This window comes from Panthera tigris, chromosome F2 (genome assembly GCF_018350195.1).
Source record: "Panthera tigris isolate Pti1 chromosome F2, P.tigris_Pti1_mat1.1, whole genome shotgun sequence".
NCBI lineage: Eukaryota > Metazoa > Chordata > Mammalia > Carnivora > Felidae > Panthera > Panthera tigris.
In genome coordinates, this window is record NC_056676.1 from 38,108,839 (window position 1) to 38,129,818 (window position 20,980).

General features: G+C 38.8%; 1 protein-coding gene across 3 annotated transcripts in view; it reads left to right on the forward strand.

Moving 5' to 3' along the window:
- Positions 1-9,977: 9,977 nt before the first annotated feature.
- SLC26A7 (solute carrier family 26 member 7) overlaps positions 9,978-20,980 on the forward strand; it is a 125,608-nt gene continuing 114,605 nt past the window's right edge. The window contains exons 1-2 of one of the 3 annotated variants that reach the window (XM_007084335.3): positions 9,978-10,092; positions 10,229-10,539. In XM_007084335.3, coding sequence (XP_007084397.1) covers positions 10,347-10,539 — 193 coding nt within the window. In that variant the 5' untranslated portion in view covers positions 9,978-10,092; positions 10,229-10,346. Of the gene's footprint in view, positions 10,540-20,980 lie in introns of all 3 variants that reach the window. The other 2 variants (XR_006212848.1, XM_042972865.1) reach the window with 2 other exon arrangements.

Sequence of the window (20,980 nt, forward strand, 5' to 3'; positions counted from 1 at the left end):
CTCCAGGCTCTGAGTGGTCAGCACAGAGCCCGACGCGGGGCTCGAACCCACGGACCGTGAGATCATGACCTGAGCTGAAGTCGGACGCTTAACCGACCGAGCCACCCAGGCGCCCCAAATTTTTCTATTTCATAATAGTAATTTGATTATTTAATAACCATAAAAATGAAAAGAATCTAGAAAAATAATGACTTCTGAATTCTTGTCAAAGTGTAAGTGCTTTTGCATTTTTCCTTATTGATCCCTGACACAATGTATATACAAAGCCATGAGGTTGAACACAGAAAGTAAAAGGAATGGAATGAGTAGGAACTTGAGCTTTAATTTTTGATATTTTAATGCATACGTATTTATGAGACCAGTTTGGTTATTTTTCAGTTTTGTAAGTTTACTCATATTTCATGTACACAATTAATTACCTTTTGATAAAAACACTTCTTGGGGTGCCTGCCTGGCTCAGTCAGAAGAGCATATGACTTTTAATCTTGGGGTCATGAGTTTGAGCTCCAGGTCGGGAATAAAGATTACAAAACAGAACAAACAAAACACTTCTTGTTGCAAGTGAGAACCTAAAAGTCGTCTTGCATCTTAGAATAGTCCCCTATTTCGTGCGTTAAAAGCTGAGTGACTGTCTCTCAGGGAATGCTATAAAATTTTCACACTACTTGGATCTTCTTCATTAAGGATCATCTCTAAGTACTATTTCAACTTTAAGACTTAAAAGTGAATAAGGTTGGCATTACAAAATCCACACTAATATTGAAATTTCACTAAAAGTAATTTCATAAATTAAACACTGATAATATTGGGGAATAATGTTGATAATGTTGGGGAAATTTACTTTTCTGGACTGATCCTAGTGCAGCAATATAGGCTGTGTGGACTGTTTTAGCTATTTTTCTTCTAAGTAACACAACAATTCCAAAAAGCCAATTTTTCCTCTGATATTATGATCCCTTCTAGATGAGGACTGTGCCCAGAGGGAGAGTCTAATGAAACTATTAGACAAATTCCATGATCTCTTTTAATAGAAATACTAGATTGAAATGTTACATTACTACTAAAGACATAGTATATTTGATTTCAGGAATAAGTTTGCTATATAGACTCTTAAGACACCTTTTTGGACAAAATGAAAAAAAAATACTATTTGACTTTTCTCAAATAATTCCTACTAAAGAATAAATTTTAATCTGAAGGAGTCTAGTAGATGTGTCTGGTTTTTCTTATTCATTGATTTGAATAAGGACACATAGGATGCTTAACCAATTTCTGGGTAATGCTATGGCCTGAATTCTGTCCTCTGCAAATTTATGTTAGAGCCCTAACCTCCAGTATGATGGTATTTGGAGATGGGGCCTTCAGGAGCTAATTAAGTTTAGATCAGGTCATGAGGATGGGGCCTTTCTGATTGGATTAGTGCCCTTATAAGAAGAGATATCAGAGCTTGCTTATTCTTTCTCCCCCTGCTATGTGAGTAAGGACACAGTGAGAAGGTGTATGTCTACAAGGTAGGAAGAGGGTCCTCACCAGGAATCCAATTGGCCGGTACCTTAATCTTGGACTCTCCAGTCTCCAGAACCATGAGAAATAAATTCCTGAGGTTTCTAGAATAAGCTACTTACTCTATAGTATTTTTTATGGCAGTCCGAGCTAACTAATACAGGTAACACGATGCTTGAAGGAATAGCTAATATGTTGAAGTGAAATATATAATTATCAGTATTAATAATGACTGGGTCAGATTCAGAAAGACTTCGGCAAAATTAATTGAATGACCAGATTCAATATATCAGATAAGGTTTGATGTAAAACTTGGTGCTTAGATTGTTATAAAAAGCTCCTACATAAGAAGAATGGAGAACATATCATTTAACAGATTGGTTTGGAAATAGTTAGAATTTAATCATATGGTATTGTTTACACTTTTAGTCAGAATACAGCTAAGCACTATTAAATTCTGGTATCACATTCTAAACGGAAAATTGGAAGCTGTAGCAAATGATATGGAAACGGTCATAATGGTGGGCTGCTTGAAAGCCATATTACATGATGAATAACTTTTATGTCCAGCCAGAATGGAGTAGTAGGGACTAAACTTACCCTTCTGCCTGAAACAAATAAAAAACCTGACAAAGTATGTGAAACAATACTGGCAGGAATTTGGATATTAGGCAACGAAGGACAATAATGGAGATATTGGAGACAAATTAAATGAGTTCAATGATTGTCCCAGCTTACTGCTAGGAAAATTTCCAAGCCATGGTACAGCAGAGCATGGGGGTAGGTGGGAGCCCAGGAGATGGTAGTTTCTCTAAGCTACAGAGAGGGATCTGGGAGTCTGGGGAGGCCAAAGCAGATAGATTTCACATGGCAGAGTATGAGAGAAAAGAGTGACACAGAGATAGAGTCTAAGAAATCTACACATGCTGAATATTCAGCTAAGTAAAGATCAGCACATGAATGTGAGGAATCTATAGACACTAGGTAAATGGTTAGAAGGAGCGATCCTAGGGACTCACACAGGGTCAGGAATAGTTCATGTTTCCATCAGCCAGAGTGAAAATCTCATGATCCACAGAACATCAGGTAGCGATTTTGGTTTTGTCTCAATAGTGGGAATAAATGTTCCTGTGGTCCCACCTACCAGTATAATGCTTTTAGGTCTTGCTTTTGAATTCCAAGATGAAAAACACACTGGATGGAATTAACAGTGGATTAAACACTACAGAATAAAAGATTAGTGAACTTGAAGACAGCAGAAGCTACCTAAAATGAAACATTAAAAAAGCCTGAAATAAATGTACATAAAAGCATCTGTAAACTGTGGGAGAATATCAAGTAGCCTAATATATATTTATTTGGAGTCTCCAAAGGATGTAGGGCAGAAAAAATATTTGCATAAGTAATTGCCAGACATGTTTCAAATATGATGAAAACTGTACACTCACATATCTAAGAAGCTTGACAAACACCAAGTATGTACATCAAGAAGAACAAAATAAGTTGGGAGGAAGATGCACCAAGATACATCATAAAGAAACTACTTAAAACCAGTGGTAAAGACTTAAAAGATCTAGGGAAGAAAGGCACATGTACAGAAGAACAAAGAAGATGACAAAAAATTTTTTGTTGGAAACAATGCAAGCTAAATGTGAAGCAATGTCTTTAAAGTGCTAAAACAAACAGAATGCAACAATGACAATAACAACAAAGAAAACCCCTGCAAACCTAGAATCTACAACCGAATGGAATTATCTTTCAAAAACAAAGGTAAAATAAAACCTTTTTCAGATATATAAAACCTGAAAGAATTCATTTAGCAAACCTGCGCAAGAAAAAATGCTAAAGGAAATACTTCAGGCAGGAGAATAATAACAGATGAAAATCTGGGAATATCCAAGGAAAAACGAAGACCAATGGAATGGTAACTTCATGGGTAAATATAATAGACTTTTTAAATTATTTAGCTGTCTTTAAAAGATAAGCAACTTTAATGGGGCGCCTGGGTGGCTCAGTTGGTTAAGCATCCGACTTCGGTTCAGGTCATGATCTCGCGGTCCATGAGTTCGAGCCCCATATTGGGCTCTGTGCTGACAGCTCAGAGCTTGGAGCCTGTTTCAGATTCTGTGTCTCCCTCTCTCTCTGACCCTCCCCTGTTCATTCTCTGTCTCTCTCTGTCTCAAAAATAAATAAACGTTAAAAAAAAGTTTTAAAGATAAGCAACTTTAAGACAGAAAGTAATAATATATTTGGGGGTTTATAACACATATGGGCATGAATATGTGACAATAATAGCACAAAGGAAAATAGAAGTGTATAGTTGTAAGGTCCTTATACTAAATGTGAAGTGATATACTCTCTTTTGAAGATAGACTTTGATAAGTTAAAGATGTGCAATATAAACCCTGAAGTGATCACCAAAATAAGAGCTATAGCTAATAGACCAACAAATGAAATAAAAGAGTCATAGAAAGTAATCCAAAAGATGGTAAGAAGAGAGAAAAATAAAGAACTGATGGAATAAGTGTAAAATAAATAGCAAAGTGGTAGATTTAAATCCAACTATATCAATAATCACACAAGTATAAATTTGCCTTCAAAGAAGGCGTAGATTGTCACATTGTATTAAAAAAGCAAGATCCAACTCTATGTTGCCTACAAAAAGCCTACTTTAAATATGGAGACAGAAATAGGTTAAAACTAAAAAGATGAAAAGCACATATGGCAAATAATTGAAGGGACTGAGGACATGTAGCTGAAAAACGAGAATACATAAGAGAAGCCCAATCACAATTTTCCAATTTACATATATTTCCTTTAACATGGGGGTTAACGTTTCTAGAAATAGGACAGCTAAAGGAGCAGTGAAAGATTCACAATCATCAAGTCCTTAAAGGGGTTGATTTCTAGCACTGCACTAATTACCCCTTTTGGCATTTTCGAATCTTGTTAAGTCGTGATATTTCCCCAGCCACAGTATATTTCATTTACTGTATATCAGTTGTTGGTCAGAAATGAGAAAGGGCTTTTACTAATTCTCAATGAACTATTTTTACTGTTTCCTTCTTTCCTTTTCCTTCCTTCTTCCCTTCTTTCCTTTCTCCCATCCTTCCTTTATGTCTTTTTCAGCTCAGGCTGCTGTAACAAAATTACCATAGGCTGTGTGACTTAAATAACAAACATTTATTTCTCACAGTTCTGGAGTCTGGGAAGTCTAAGATTGGGGCACTCAAAGATTAAATGTCTGGTGAGGGCTCTCTCCCTGGCTTGTAGACAGCTGCCTTCTCATTGTATCTCACATGGCTGAGAGAAAGAACTATAGTCTCTTTTTCCTCCTTAAAAAGACCTAATCCTATCATGGGATCTCTATCCTCATGACATCATATAAAACTAATTCTTTCCCAAAGGTCTCACTTCCTAATATTATCCCATTTACTGCTAAGGGTTCAACATAAGAATATTGGAAGGACACAAGCATGTGGTCCATAGTACCTTCCTCCCTCCTTTTCTCCCTGTCTCTGTCTCTCTCTTTCTTTTTTCTTCCCCATGTATTTGAAAATGCCTTGGATCCTTGTAAAATATGCATTTGATTACCCCCCCCCCCCCAAGCATTTTTTTTAAGTTCCACCAGAGCTATCTCCTTTTGGCCGCTTTTATAAGTCAAAAGAAGTCACAGAACACAAAATATTGGCAGAAGGAAAAAACATGGTAAAGAATACAGACTGGGAAGTGCTATTTAATCCAAAGAAAGCAAAGTAAGGTACATTAGTAATCGACACTGAGAGCACAAGATTTTGTTCACACTACTATAATGGTTTGTGTGTCATGAGTAGAATGTTAACTGTACTGCTCAGGACTGGAATTGACTTGTATGTGTGCATCCACATTTAAATTTTTTTTAAAGTTTATTTATTTTTGAGAGAGAAAGACAGAGCATGAGTGGGGGAGGGGCAGAGAGAGAGGGAGACACAGAACCTGAGGCAGGCTCCAGGCTCTGAGCTGTCAGCACAGAGCCAGATGTGGCGCTCGAACTCACAAACCGTGAGATCATGACCTGAGCCGAAGTTGGACGCTTAACCGACTGAGCCATCCAGGCATCTCCAACCCCATTTAAATGTAACAGTATTTCTGAAATAAATAGCACCAAAAAAAAAAAAAAAAAAAATCTGAACGCTTTTGGGATAGCACTAAATGAATTAGTCCTAAAGCTGACTGATTGTTAAGTGTTACAGGGATTAGGGCAAATACTAAAGAGTGAACATTTTCATGGGGCTCCTGGGTGGCTCAGTCGGTTAAGTGTCCGACTTCGGCTCAGGTCATGATCTCACGGTTCGTGAGTTCGAGCCCCACGTCGGGCTCTGTGCTGACAGCTCAGAGCCTGGAGCCTGCTTCACATTCTGTGTCTCCCTCTCTCTCTCTGCCCCTTCCCTGCTCATGCTGTGTCTCTCTCTGTCTCAAAAGTAAGTAAACATTAAAAAAAATTTTTTTTAAAGAGTGAACATTTTCAGTAGCCCATCTTGGCACAATAATTGGGAAACAGATGTTTTAACAATTAGAATGTCTGAAGATTGGAATGAGCTATTGTTCTAAGCTGTTTCAGTCATTAGAAGAATTAAGACAGAGGTTGGAGTCAGGGCTGTGCCAGCCTATATAAAATTTTGGGTGAATTAGGAAAAGGTTTCCTAACCTAGAAGATGACTTAATAGAAGTTGCTCTCTTTGTGTGGTTGTATCCCCAGGCCAGTTCTGTGGCTTAGTAGCAGAACATGGCCTTCATTTCATAGTCTCTACTTTCCTTCTCAGATGGGAACCTTTTAAAGTGTCCTCTTGATAGAAATGCTGTAGATCAACTTCTTGAAGCAGGCATGAGTTTGGAGTGATGTCCTCTGAAGTTGATGAGTCTATATTTCCAAGTGTAACCTGGATATAATTCAGTGCTTTAGGTGTCCCGGACGCCAGCTAGATCACAAAGAAACATAATACTGCAATCAAAAGTAACACAAGATTTTTAATCTTAACTAGTGTCTCTCAAAACCCATTAAATGTGGTCCAATTTATAGCCTGTACAACATTTCTTAGAAGGTTCTTTCCTCATTCGAGCCTGACTCAATTTCCTCATACTTCAGAATTTCTTCAGAGGCTCTTCTTACAGTCTAACCCTGTAAAATTCTCTCTGAAACCCCAGCACATGAGGTTTTCTATCTTTGCTTTGTCTCCTCCCTTTCTCTTCCACTTACTATCTAGTTTGTCTTCCTTCTGCTCCCTAGACTCTAAGACTCTATAATATAAGAAAAAGGAATTGTGTTGAAAACGATAGAACTTTCCTTACATTGTAAGAGAACTGTGAGAAGGTGAGCAAGATAGGATCTCTATTTTCCCCACTATCTCTTACTCTCTTTCCCTCTACACCGATTTTCCTCATTCTTTAATATCACAGTCTGGAAACCAGGCTGAGATAGACTAAATAATTCTGGGGTAATTTCAAGAGTTGGGCCATTCATATGTTAATACTTTAGTGAGTGGATCCTATGTACGCTGAACTTTCTATTAGATCCTAAGGAAAAAGGCAAAGCAAGTTATTTAAATAATCCTTACTCACAAGGAATTTATGATCTCATGAGCCAGATGGACTACAATAAAATCAAATAGATTTCAAAGAAGAAAACCAATAGAGGACAATGACTACAGCTGTATACCCATAAGTAGCTTCGGGGTTACCAGGGTGTTGGATGTACATCATGAACAGAAGTATGGGGAAGCCAGGGAAGGTTTCATGGAGGAGATAGGTATTGAGTAAATGTTTAGATGAGGAAAAAGACCATAGAACAAGGAAAATTTGTATAGAGATCTACTGAAGAGTCAAAGTAATGTGCCGTAAACAGTGGCTATACTTACCTGCTGGAACAGAGGGTCTGAGTAGGATGGGAAGCCTTTTTTTCTCCTTGAGCATGAAATTGTCCCTTCTCTGGTAACCATAACATTCCTTGTGCAACCTGTTATTAACTTATCCCATTCTCCTTTGAGTGAGTTAGTTACATATTTTCTATTTCCTTCATTAAATGTTAACTCCCAGACAATAGAGACAATCTCCCCTCACCACCACCCTACTCCACTTTTATAGCTCCTCACACAGAATCTATCAAGTTGTGGTTATTCAATAAATACCTACTGAATTGAATGGAGGTGATGAGAAGCTAGTCAGAGTCCGTGGATAGGGGAGTGGAGAAGGGTCACATGCTTGTGCTAATGAGTTTGATATTGGAGATCAATGGAAGTTCAAACATGTCAAGGATGTGATCAAAATGATATTTTAGGAAGAAGAATTTTTCTGTCATTCCTTGTAGGAGGTGGAAGATATGTTCATCTTTCTAATTGTCTCAGTGTTGCCTGGACATTTGGGAAAAGATGTCTCCTATAGATGATACATAGTACTGAACTTTAAGCTGATTTTAGTCATTGAATCTTTTGAATAAATATATTTAGTCTTCTTGCATTTTATGGGCTGGGTCTAACATACTCTGAGAATCTCATGGGTGTGAATAAATTTCTTCATAAGGATTTTTGGTATTGTTGATTATAAATAGGAGTGACATCATGCTCTGGGGTGAGATTTTGGCATGTTTTAAATAATGTGCAAACACACGGAATTGGAAAAAAGTCTGGATATTGGAATTCCAGATTTACACTTCAACGAAGATTGGGGGGGTAAGGTTTATTGTAATTTTTAAGTGTTTTTTGATTGAAAGACAATGGAACCATTTTGTCAAACTAATTTCTCCTCCTTCCTGGTCTTAGGATACTTTAGAATGATCGCTGGCACTAATATATATTTAGGTACTTCTATACAGATTCATCTAAAATTCTAAAAATCCATTCATGTGAATTCTTTGTTACTAACAAACATTTAACACATTTTTTTTAATGATTGAAATTACACAAATCATAGCTATTGCTTGGTGATTTCAGTTGAGCTTTCATTTTTTTTTTCATTTTGTCAGTATAGATTTGAATTTATGATCTAGCTATGTTTTGAAAAAATATCCTTAGTGTTAGTTTTGATTGTAAAAGTAATACATAGGATAGATATATAAATATAGATATGTAGATATATGGTTTCTGAATTACTTTGTTTATATCGTGAATGTAGTCTATAAAACAAAACCCAAGATTGCTGTTTGTGAAGGAAAAACCGTGTAGCATCATTATTAAGAGTGGATTTGGTTATCTGGTTCTACTTCTCACACCAAAAGAATAGGGTTAAAGTACTACAACTCAGTCTGTGATATGTAAACTAAGGAAAAGTTTGTAAATTTAACACGATGTAAACAATCAGAAAAATACAAAGCAAATTCTATTCTGTACATATGAATGAAGTATACATACATCCCTACATATTTAGGATTCGTTGGATTTATAAGGAAAGGTAGACATTTTTGCACAGATAGAAAGCAATGCCATCTTTGGAAAGCTGAGGGAACAAGTCTCCACCTTAATTCAAAAAACAATGGAAAAAGGTCCAGCAGAGGACCTTTTTTATACAACAGTTCAAGTACTTTTTTATTCTGAAGGCTTTCAGAAACCAGATTTCTACTCTCTGGACACATAGGTATTAAAAGGGCTGCAGTAAATTTATACCATGATATTCTTTCTCTTGGCCTCACAATTTTAGTTAATATATTGGCTTTTTGGTTTAATTCCAATGGCACAACTCATAAATGCAGGCTTTTTCTTCTGGGACAGGGGGAAACAATCATAAACTAAAAATCTTTGACAGCCTGTCTGTTCTATTATAAAATGTAACACCCTATCTAAAAAAGAGAAATCTCCCAAAGGTCGTGTGAAAAGAGGGCAGCACCACACAAAAATCTGGGGATACTTCAAACAGTAGTTTGAACAATACATTATTCCTTGAGAAATTCCAGTTACTTAGCATGAGTGTGAGAATTATATGGTTTGGAGAAATCGAGAAAACTGAATGAACGATTTCAGAGACAGGGAAGAACTATTGCCACGAATATTTGTTCATAGTTCATAGTGATGCTTATTTTCTCAGCCCATGAGATGAAATTTCAGTTTGTTTATGAGACTGGCTATTCTGTTCTCAGGCTGGGCAGTGGCTGTCTGAATGTTTGTGTATGAATGAAAAGCTCATCTTCCAGGGAATAAAAAAGATAAGGACATTTAGCAACACCTTCTTATTTTTCTGAATTTTGTAGAACTGGTAGTCGTCTGATGTATTGAAAATATGCACGTCCTCAAAAAGTAAGGCTAGATTTTCTGAATATATTTTGTACTATAAACCCCTCTGGCAGTTTTATGTTTTTGCACAGCTTGTAGGAGAGAGACTGGACTGGCTGAACGCTTCCTGGTTTCATTAGCATAACCCAGCCCACCTCCAACACACGCCCACAACTACCTCATTAGCCATTGGGAATGGAGCCAAAAACATAAGACTACAGTGAATATAAGGGGAATTACTGGCGAAAGAGCTCTAGACCAGCTTAACACTGAACCCATTACTTTTCCAAGATCAGAAAAATATTAGACTAACAGGAACCATTTCCCCGTCTTACTCAGATAAGGATTCAAGGTTTTAATCTATAGCTTTTAATCTAGACTAATTAGCTTCACCATAATAAGACATACAGCCTGGCTGCGTATATTTAAGTACTTCTGTTAATCTCTTTCCCTTTCTCCCTCTTTTATTGATTTATTTTTCTGGATAGCTTTGACATTGTAAACCACGGACGAATTGGAGCCTGGCATTGAAAAGAGGTGTTCTGCAACGATTTTTTTCTTTTTCTTGTCTAAAGAAGTTTACTTCTACAAGAGAGAATCTGAAAAATGACAGGGGCAAAGAGGAAAAAGAAAAGCATGCTGTGGAGCAAGATGCATACCCCTCATTGTGAAGACTTTAAACAGTGGTGTAGAAGGCGGCTACCTATTCTGGAATGGGCACCACAATATAATCTGAGAGAAAACCTGGTTCCAGACACCATGTCTGGGATAATGTTGGCAGTTCAACAGGTGACACAAGGTAATGTACTGCATTTGATTTTCCTGTTTTAAGCAGAATAGATGTCACTTTGCTTTCTTGGAAGAGTATTATGACCCATGATCTATAATTTTGCTAGTGAGATGGACACTTAATTAATTGTGGGAAAATAAGCGCATTGACTGTCTATATACAAAAGCTTTCCTAGTTGTCTTTTTTTTTCTATTTTTTAAAGCTATTAAACACTGAACCAATTTTTGAATGGTAATATTACATATTTGCAGTGTTAAAATTCATACTATATAAGTGTAAAAGATCAGTAATTGTGGGAGAATGAATTTTTATAGCTTGACCTTACTGATACAGTTTGTTACTTTCACTGAGTCAAGCTATAAAATATCTCCTGGCTTGAACATATCGTTTGTAAACCTAATTAGCAGCACACAATTACCTGTTGTAGCCTTGAGAGTCGCTATAAGCAAGGAACAGAGCTTTCTGTACATAAAGGAGGCTCTTTGCCAAAAACCATTATTTGCAAAGAGAATCCTGTGTGTCCTTAGAGCTTGTATTTTACTGTGCATGTTGATTTAATTCTGTATCACATTACATACTGTATTTATTTCTCAATAAGAAATTTAAACTGGTGAGAAGTCTGAGTTTAACTTTCCCAAAACAGATTCTAAGTGGTATTCTGGATTTTGATACATAGGTGTTTCTCTTGGTGAAAGCTTTAAGTAATGTGTACATGTGTGTGAACATGTGTGTGTGTGCATGCGTTTTCCTTAAAGATATATTTATTGCATTATTACTATTATTTTGCTAATTCAAGTAATAATTTCCTACCTGTAGCACGGAAGGGAACCAATTTCTCAACCTTGAAAATTTGGAACACTTTCCTTGGCATAGACTCTGTAGATTTATATTTCCTTGCAGTTTCACTACATCCCTAGCTTGAACTATTATTCATTCTGTTAAATTATAAGCACTCTTTTAATTGAATTATTCTGTAGCTGGAACAAACTGGTTTGTGTATTTGTGTTTTTAGTATGATTAGGACCATCTGCACTGGTGGCTTTACTTTAAGATCCATAAGACTATCATACTTTATGGGATTCCATTTCCCTGAATAGTCTAATATTACATTTTTTAATGACCATTTCGCCAATAGTGAAGCATGGTAATCTTTAATAAAACTGCAAAGTAAATAATAGGTTAGGGCATTCTGAGCCCTGTTTTTATTCAGTTTTAAATTCAAAATGTGACACTACTGTGTACTTTGAATCTAAGCGATTGACTTCCAAGGGCTTTTTCACCAGATAGTTTTAGTATAAATTTATAAATTTATTTTGCTTTAATGTAATGTAAAGTGAAAGAGAAATCTATTTTTTAAATAGTTTGCTTTGTCATCTCTATAGAATATCAAGTTAATAAGGAAATCTGGGGATATGATAAAGATGTCTGTGATACACCCTTAGCAAGAGTATTTATGTGTAAGTCTTTGGTAGTTAATTGTATGGCTTTCATTTAGATAGAGATTTTGAGGGATTTTGTTTTATGAGTCATATATTTCATTGGTTATAAAGAAACACATTGGCCAGCCCCTGACTGATGGGAAGCACAAAGCTTACTCAGCCCTGTGTCTTGAAAAGTTATGGATCTGGCTGTTGGTTCTCTTGGAAAGCTACCAGTGATTGGGCAAGGCTATGCCGCTAGAAAGAACTTGAAGGTTTTCGTTGATGTATGAAAAGACAGATTCTTCAAAAAGTACCTATTCTTTTGAAAACAATTCTCTTAGACTTTCTCATGCTTACCCACCATGGAGAGATAAAAAGTGAAATATAGGTTACCATTGTTATAAGGGGCACCGTGCTAAGCCCCTGTGTTCATTGTCCTCCCCTTTCCTAACAAAAGCCCAAGAGACAGCAGTCTCTTCTTCATTTTCCATATGAGAAAATGGAGGTTTAGAAAAGCAAGTAATTTTCCCTGGATCTCATACCTGATAAGTGGTAGAATGAGGGCTTGATTCCAAAGCCAACACTTTTAACATTTTATACTTTATGTTCTACACTGCCAAGATAACTAGACTTTTTCATAATACCAATGTTATTGGTAATAAAAGACATTCCTTTGGAAAGGTATGAGTATTCCTCCCTTCAAATTACTTTTTCATTTAGGTTTCATCCCTGAAGTTTTTAGACTCAAAGGTGAGTGACGAAGAAAATAACTACAGTGGAATATACAGTAAGAATGGCATTTAGATATCATTAGCTTCTATTTATGTGAGTATAGGCACTCATTACCAGCTCCATTTCTTTAGGAAAATTGGAAGAAAGGGGTAATTTTTGCTTTTGCATCATAACACAATAGAAACAAATACCTGTTTTCCCTCTGCTGATCTTGGAAGCAGCTTTTCAGTTACTTGGCATAGTTGAATTATGTGAAATAGTTGAATCAAACATTTTTTGACCTATAAATATGGAAAGTTATATGGTTCAATCCAGTAGTTTTTCATTCTTCTCTCTCTAGAAATGTCTTTAAAATTGAGAAGGATAATGGAAACTAACATTTGAATGTATTCTATATGTCAGATATTTTAAATTATGTATTTTAAATTGCTTTACTAAAGATTTCCCAATTGTTAAATATCGATGATTATCAGTCACTATCGTATTTGACTCACGTATAGCATTTTACGTATTGAGTATACTCCTTCTGAGACTTTCTTCTCTTGGTTTTGAGACATTGCTCTTTCATTTTTCTCCTACCACGTCTCTGGCCTTCTCTTCTTGCGAGCCTCTGCAGCTTTTGCCTCTTCCTCAATCCACCCAAGCATCAGTGTCCAGGAGACTCAAACCCTGGCCTTCTTCTCCAAGAAGGCCTTAGGCTTTTTAATCTGCATAAGAGGTTTTAACTACCGTCAGCCTGCTAATGAAACTTTCTCCTAAACCCAAGATCCACATCTCCAATTGTACAAACCTAGACTTTTCTAAAAGCACTTCAACTGCAGCATTTAGTCTTCTAAAACAAACCGAATAGCACCACCATCCTAACTAGAATTATAATAATTAAAAATAATAACAGTAATTTTCAAGCACACATGTAAACGGTGTGGTAAGAACATTTGACATTGTATACAAAACTGAGACTCAGAGAGAATAAGTCACTTGCTTGAAGTCACACAGCAAATGAGTGGAAGAGTTAGGATCGGAACTCAAAAGAGTCTGGCTCCAGGAGTGTCTTATCTTACACCAGACTGCTTCTCATAGGGGGGGTCTCAAAAGTCATTCCCAACTCTTCGCTCTCTTTTGCCACTTAGCTCGTTAGCACACAGTCAGCCCCTAGGTTCTGTTACTTCCAGTCGCTGATTGTCTTTCCAACCACGTAGTCTTCTGCAGGCCTCCTGCTGCGGCCCTAGTTCACTGTCTGCGCCCTTGAAATCATTTTGTGGCCCTTCCTTCTCTGTCTCCTCCTGTAGGCCATGTTGCATACTGCAGCCAGAATGTGAACATCTGAACACATGTCTTCTCTGTCCAAAAATCTTCAGTCCTCTCTTTCCTCTTGGATAAAAGGCCAATTCTTCAGAATAATTTATTAGATCATTAACAATCTGGGGCCCTTGATACCAAGGTCTACTCAAAGAGGCCTCTCCTCTGAAAATCCCTCCCAATCTCCCGGGAAGATGCATTATTTTCTTCCCTCCTACTCCCTCTGTACTTTTTACCTATCTGCACGATAGGCCTTAGCAGATTGAGTTATAATATTTCGATACAACTCTTTCCACACTGGTCCGTAAGCTCTGGAAACAAAGGTAATGTTTCAGTCTTTACTTTTTTACCAACTTGCGTGTTGCCTGTTGCATAGAAGTATGTTTTTAATAAATATTTGCTGGAAGTATTAAAAACAGTTTAGCTCCTGCAACCTCTGATTATTCCATAGTAGCATAGTGCCACTCGAGGAAGGAAATTAAATTTACATTTTTAGGTTTTCAGAAGAAATGCAACAGAGATACTAAGAGTAAGGAATACATTAAAAATATGAGTGAGTAATGTCTTCCAATTCCTTTTACTTTCCTGAAGTTACAAACTTGCAGCCCTCCAGACAAATCTGGTAAAAGATATATTTCCTTTCTTCCAAAACAATGTTAATTTTTTCTCCAGCCAACATCAACAAATATGAACAGTTCCTATATAAATCCAGATGCTTGACCTCTCTTGAAAAGGGCGAATACATGGCCATACGGGGCCCATATTCCCATTTGGCAAAGATCTGCTGGGCCTTCCTAGAGGCCACCCCCTTTAGACAGGGCATGCACTTTGCATTTTGCCAGGTTCTTCATCACTCACCCATTGCCACCCTTCCTGCTAGTATTCCTGTTACCTGCCCAGCCTGTGTCTGAATTTGTTTCGCCTGCCAAGACGAAACAAATTCAGACGTATGTTTTGTCAATGGTTTTGTCAATTTGCCTGATATGCCCCTAACTCCTCCCTAAATAAAACCTTTACCGAGAGATTACATAAGATTAGGTTCTTAACTTAGATCCACAGAAGGTTTTTTTTTTTTTTTTTGAGAGCGAGAGGGCACAAGTGAGTGGGGGGTGCAGAGAGAGAGGGGGAGGGAGGGAAGTGGGGCTCATCCGAAGTAGGGTTTGAGTTCAACAGAAGTGGGGCTCGGATTCACAGAACCTTTAGGTCTGTGAACCTGGATTTATGTATTCCAATAGACTTCATTTCTTTATAACCCTTTGCATTTTCTGTTAATTATTTTTTAATTCTTTAACGTTTATTTACTTTTGGGAGAGACAGAGCACGAGTGGGGGAGGGGCAGAGAGAGCCGGAGTCACAGAATCCGAAAGCAGGCTCCAGACTCAGCTGTCCGCACAGAGCCTGACACTGGGCTTGAACTCACAAGCGGTGAGATCATGACTTGAGGTGAAGTCAGCCACTCAACTGACTGAGCCACCCAGGCACCCCTCTGTTAATTGTTTTAAAAAAAAAATTCTGGGAAGGAGTTCATAGGTGTTGCCAGACTGCTAAAGAGGATTACACCTCCCCAAAGTAAATAAATAAAAGTATGGATGTCCTCATTTCAAAGGAAGAGAAACCTTAGATCACTCTTTCAGCATATTCAAATATTTCTTTGAAACAATGTGCATTTTAAAAAATCTTTAATAAATCCGGAAGCCCTCATCGCCACCAGCAGGTACAAGGCATTATAATCACATCTACCACAATAACCTGTAACTGACATTTTGGGGGACCTCACTACAGAATGTGTTTTGAAGATGAGCAAACATCCTAGAGAATGTCATTAACTTAAAACATATCGCAAACATGGTGGGCAACCTGAGCAGTACAAGACTGTACTCCCTAGAGTACCTAGTCCACATTCTAGCCTGAACAAGCACTTGGGGGAAATAGTTTCTTTGTTTCCAACCTGAAAACTCAAGCACCGAGACAGGGAGGAGACCTAAATGCACGACTTGCCATGTAAGAAGCTAATCCACTGAGAAGGAATATGAGAATGTTTTGCCTTGCATTCCAAGGGATCACCTAGAAATTTTGTTCCCAAACCATGAAAATTTTATGCTGCCATAGGGTTGCCTGATGTTCAAACCACAGTGTTCTGGGCCTCAGACAAAAGATGGATATTCCTTATAATTATGCAGAATGTGTGGCATTGCTGGCACCGAAACACATGTGTGGAAGCCGAGCCTCGTTGCACTCCTGAGGGCAGCTTAGTGACATGTGGAACAGTAAGTGGAAACTCCTGAAGCGTCCTGCATTGGGAAGATGAAAGGCTTGTCTGGGAATTTTCCCCTGCGTGGTCTCAGCTTTGAGGATACAGAATCCTAGCATTAGTGATATATCTCTAACCTAACCCCCTTAATCACTAGTTCTCCCTGCTAGTAACTTTTCTCTCCTCCAGAACAAGGGGCAGCAAAATATTGCCAAGCAAGTCTCAAGTATACTTGTCCTGACCCTTATGAAAATACGCCCACCGGTTAGTAACACTTTGCTGACTTTTCTCTTCCATTTCAATCTATGCCCTGACCTCGCCTCACAGTATAACTTCAGGCTTCATTTGACACTCCTGGTTTTCTTTTTCTTCTTCTTAAATGTAAAGTGATGATGATCTGTATATTAAAGGGTCATTTACATACTTCTGCCCTTAGAGGAATGCTCTTTATAGTGTTTAGAGTTGTTCCCATGGCAGAATCATGACCTTTCCTTTTAGGGTGTGGAGAATTTAGCAAGGTTTGCAACAAAATAGATTGGCAGTGAGTGTGAAGATAAAGTGTGTGGCCTATTTGGAGCAGACTTCTGTTTTTGCCAGCTGGGATCCATCCTTGCTCCTGTTAATGACTATATCTTGGATTGTTTTTGAAGAAACAACCTCTCTTCCATTTTTAGTATATGTGGTTTAGTATATGTGTATATGAGGTTGTAATTTTGGCTCTAGTGATGGAGTCTAGGCTCATCAGTGGGTTAAGTCCCCCTCAACCAGGATTCTCAAACCTGTAGATCTATTGGGGGAGGGGGGTGCCTGGGTGGCTTAGTCTGTTAAGTGTCCGACTTTGGCTCAGGTCATGATCTCATAGTTCGTGGGTTTGAGCCCCACATCGGGCTCTGTGCTGACAGTTAAGAGCCTGGAGCCTACTTCGGATTCTGTGTCTCCCTCTCTCTCTCTCTCTGCCCCTCTCCCACTCACCTCTGTCTCTCTCTCTCTCAAAAATAAACATAAAAAAAAAAAAAAAAACAACCCTGCAGATCCATTGGAATCACGTTAGGGCTTAAAAGAATACTGGTACCTGGGTGCCATTGTCAGGCAATTGTCAAATTTCCTGGGAGTGGTTTCCAGACATTGAGACATTATGTTTTTTCCTTTTATAAGTTGTCCCAGATTCTGTTGTGTAACGGTGTTGAGAACTGGGTGCAGACGCAGTGATTGCCCCGGTGAGAGCTTGTGGCTCAAGTCTGGGTCATTGGTACAATCCCCTACATCAGGCCAGGGACTGGTTCATGGATGAGATCTGCCACCTAGGCACAAGGGCACGGATTTACTATGCCACAAGTCAGTCACTTTTTGTTTTAAAATGGTAACAGTAATACAGATGACCTGATTGGTCCATCAATCTGGATCCCAGGGCATCCTGGGATTGTAGTGGGGGCAGCTGGCAGTGAGGATGATGTGCCTTTATAGCTTCCCAGGACCTCTGCAGCCTGAAAATGAAGCCAACCCAGCAAAGAGCATAGCAGAGAGAAACAGTCCTGAAGACAGCTAGCATACCCTGAACTTTTTACTTGCATGTGCAAATTGCTTAATTAGTGGGGGTGCCTGGGTGGCTCAGTCAGTTAAGCATCTGGCTTTGGCTCAGGTCATGATCTCGTGGTTTATGGGTTTGAGCCCCACATCTGGCTCTGGGCTGACAGCTCAGAGCCTGGAGCCTGCTTCCGATTCTTTGTCTCCCTCTCTCTCTGCTCCTCCCCCCGTCGCGTTCTTTTTCTCGCTCTCTTTCTCTTTCTCTCACACAAAAATAAACATTAAAAAAATTAAAGTGTTTAAGTTGAGTTAAACTACACATTTGAGAATTGTTACAATTTAAATATTGCACATTTTTTTCTAATTCTACAGAACCTGGCAAGATAGATATCATTGTATTTTATATTTTTCTGAGAAGGGGGGGTTTGAGGCTCAGAACACTAGATCACTTGCCCCCAGTTCTAGCGCTGCTTAAGAGGGGCTCAGGCCTGATTCTGCCAGGCTCCATCCCTCATCCCTCACTGCCTTCTGTTCCCCTGTTAGTTCAAGTATAACAGATAGAGGACCTAACGTGGGCAAAAGAATGCCCAAGCCTCCCTTCAGCCCCTCAGGTGCCCCTACCCATGATAACACCTTGCTTGATAAAATAAAACCCAGAGATTCTGGTTGAGAGTGGAAGAGGGCTCTGCCACTGGGAAGAAATACCCGGACCAGGGCTCCTGCTCTCTTCCTTCAGAGCTTCTCGCTGCCCTCTGTTAGACTTGCTTCAGATGAGAGAGGGAGAGGACACATGCTGTAACACTGGCCCGAGCATCAACGAACAATGGCTTTCACCATGTGGTGGAAGGAACACATGGATAAGCTGTTTGGATGAGACTTTACTAAAGGCTAAGGGGCAATAAAAGGGAAAGACAGAGTGTCATGGGTTTGTAACCAGGCTTACTCGTCTTCACTCGGTTTATTCCCCTTCATCTCAGCTCTGCTCTCCTCCATCACAGTAGATGCCGTCTCTAACCCTCACCACCCCTGCCCAGAGCACCACGGTGGACATTTGTCCTTTGCCATTCTGAGTCTAAGAGAAGGCCTACCTAGAGCTCTTCTAACTTTTCTGACCTTGGAGATGTCTGCCCACCAGGCATGACTCTACTCCCTCCGTAGCCATGAGCTCAGAGGCATAGGTCTGTCTCAGCTTAACACCATTTCTATAAATAAAAAACACAAAAGCGTGTTTCTCTAGTCTTTGTTCTTGATCAGCTTTTCCCCGTACATTTTGTTTTTCATGAGCTAATCCATTTCCATGGCTTCAATTGCCACTTTTCTGCTGGTGAATTGTAAAAATGTATTTCTAGCCCAAGTTTCTCTTTTTAGTTCTAGCTCTAAATATCCGGCTGCATATTGAACACCATCTTAATGTCTCCCAGGGACATATTTACAACTGGACACATCATTTTCCCTCTCAAAATCAGTCCTTATCCTCTGTTCTGCATTATACTGAAAGTCACCCCCATCTACCCAATTGTCTATGCAGGAGTCTGGGGATGATCCTAATTGCCTTTTCCCCTTCACAACCGTTATTCAATTAAGGAGGTTCTCTAAATTCTTTCTTCTGAATGTCTCTCAAATATACCTCATGCCCACTGTCCTTGTGACAACTTCCTCAGTGTTAATAGATATTGTAACATTTGCGGAATGCTTAAAATAATGCCATAAAGGGTACTAAACTAAAGGTGTATTATATGAATCGATCTTCAGAATAACCTAAGAGTTTGAGACCATTATTATCTATATTTTACAGATGAAGGAAGGAGAATTAGTTTGCTTGTAGTGCCAAGTAATACAGTTTCTATAAAGCAGAGGGAGCATCTAAATGCTTGTCTTTCTGATCCTGAGCCCATGCTCTGATCTTCATTAAAAGCCACCATCATTCCTTCCACGCCAGTTAGACGGTCTTCTTGTTTATGGTTTTGTGTCTCTGTGATCTATTTCAAACTGCCCCAGAATTCTTTTTGAGTTAGATAGTGGAGATCTTTGTCTTAAGTTGCTTCAGCCGCACCTTTGCTGATGGCTTTTGGACCTTTTTTGGTGTTTCACTCTATACAGCGTCCTTGCTTTACACCATCTTGTTGGTCTCTCTCACTTCCCCTCCCTTCCCTCAGCCCTTCCCTCGTGGCTCCCTGGAACTCCAGATGCTTCCCTGGAACCAAAACCACAGGTGTGTTTTTTATTGACATGTATAATGTTGGGAACCGTCAGTTAAATAACAGAAGACTTTGTTTTAAAACTGAGTGGGTGTTCCCCCTGTATTGAATCTAATCATCTAATAACAAAGGGCTCATATTCCTGACCGGAAACTCCTAGGCTGAAGCTGATTGGTGCTTGCACCCTTTCTGTGGGCATGGACTTTCCAACTTATCACATTCCCCAACACTCGCTATCCTTTTAGAACTTCGTTCTTGTTATTCATCCTTTTCCAATCCAGAGCAGGACGTTCTCAGATTCGGCTCAAGGACAGCTTGGTTGTCCAAATTCATGACAGCATGCAGAAGCAGTATATATTTAGTATAAAAGCAGACACAATTTAGAATGTAGTTAGGTATATAAATAGTCAACTTTTCTCTCATTAGACAGGAGTAGACTTCTGAAGATGTTTATCAAAGCCCTTCAATATCTGGAACTTACTTTTGCAGCCACATCTCTTCTTTTTCACCCTGTGTTCCCTAATTTACCTACTTACCTCGCAATTGCATTTGTTTTTATATTTGATTTCCCCCCTCAGTTAGGACTCTTTATAGTCTAAGGTGACCAACCGTCCTGGTTTCAGCAATGAAAGTCCTGAGTCCTGGGAAACCCTTTCAGCTCCTGTCAAAGTATTTGGCACATAGTAGGTAGGTACTCAAATGTTTGTTGACAGTGAAAAATCATAATTGAGATGATAGGACAGAATTTTCCTGGGTCCACTCTCCTTTTGGTGGCTACTCTCCCCGTGGAAACTTTCAGTCTCTTCCGGTTTCTGATATTTAAGCTCGTAGGTCCGTTGATCCTGAAGCTTCTTGGTCCTGGTAATTCTTTATTTTCACGTTTGTGAGCTACCACCTGTGTAAGCAGCCCTGGGATAACAGAACGATGTAATTTGCCTTAACCCCTCTAGTGATTAGAACCAATGATCTTTGATTAACGATCTTTGTCTATGAACCTAGAGAATGTGTGTGTGTGGGAATTTTGT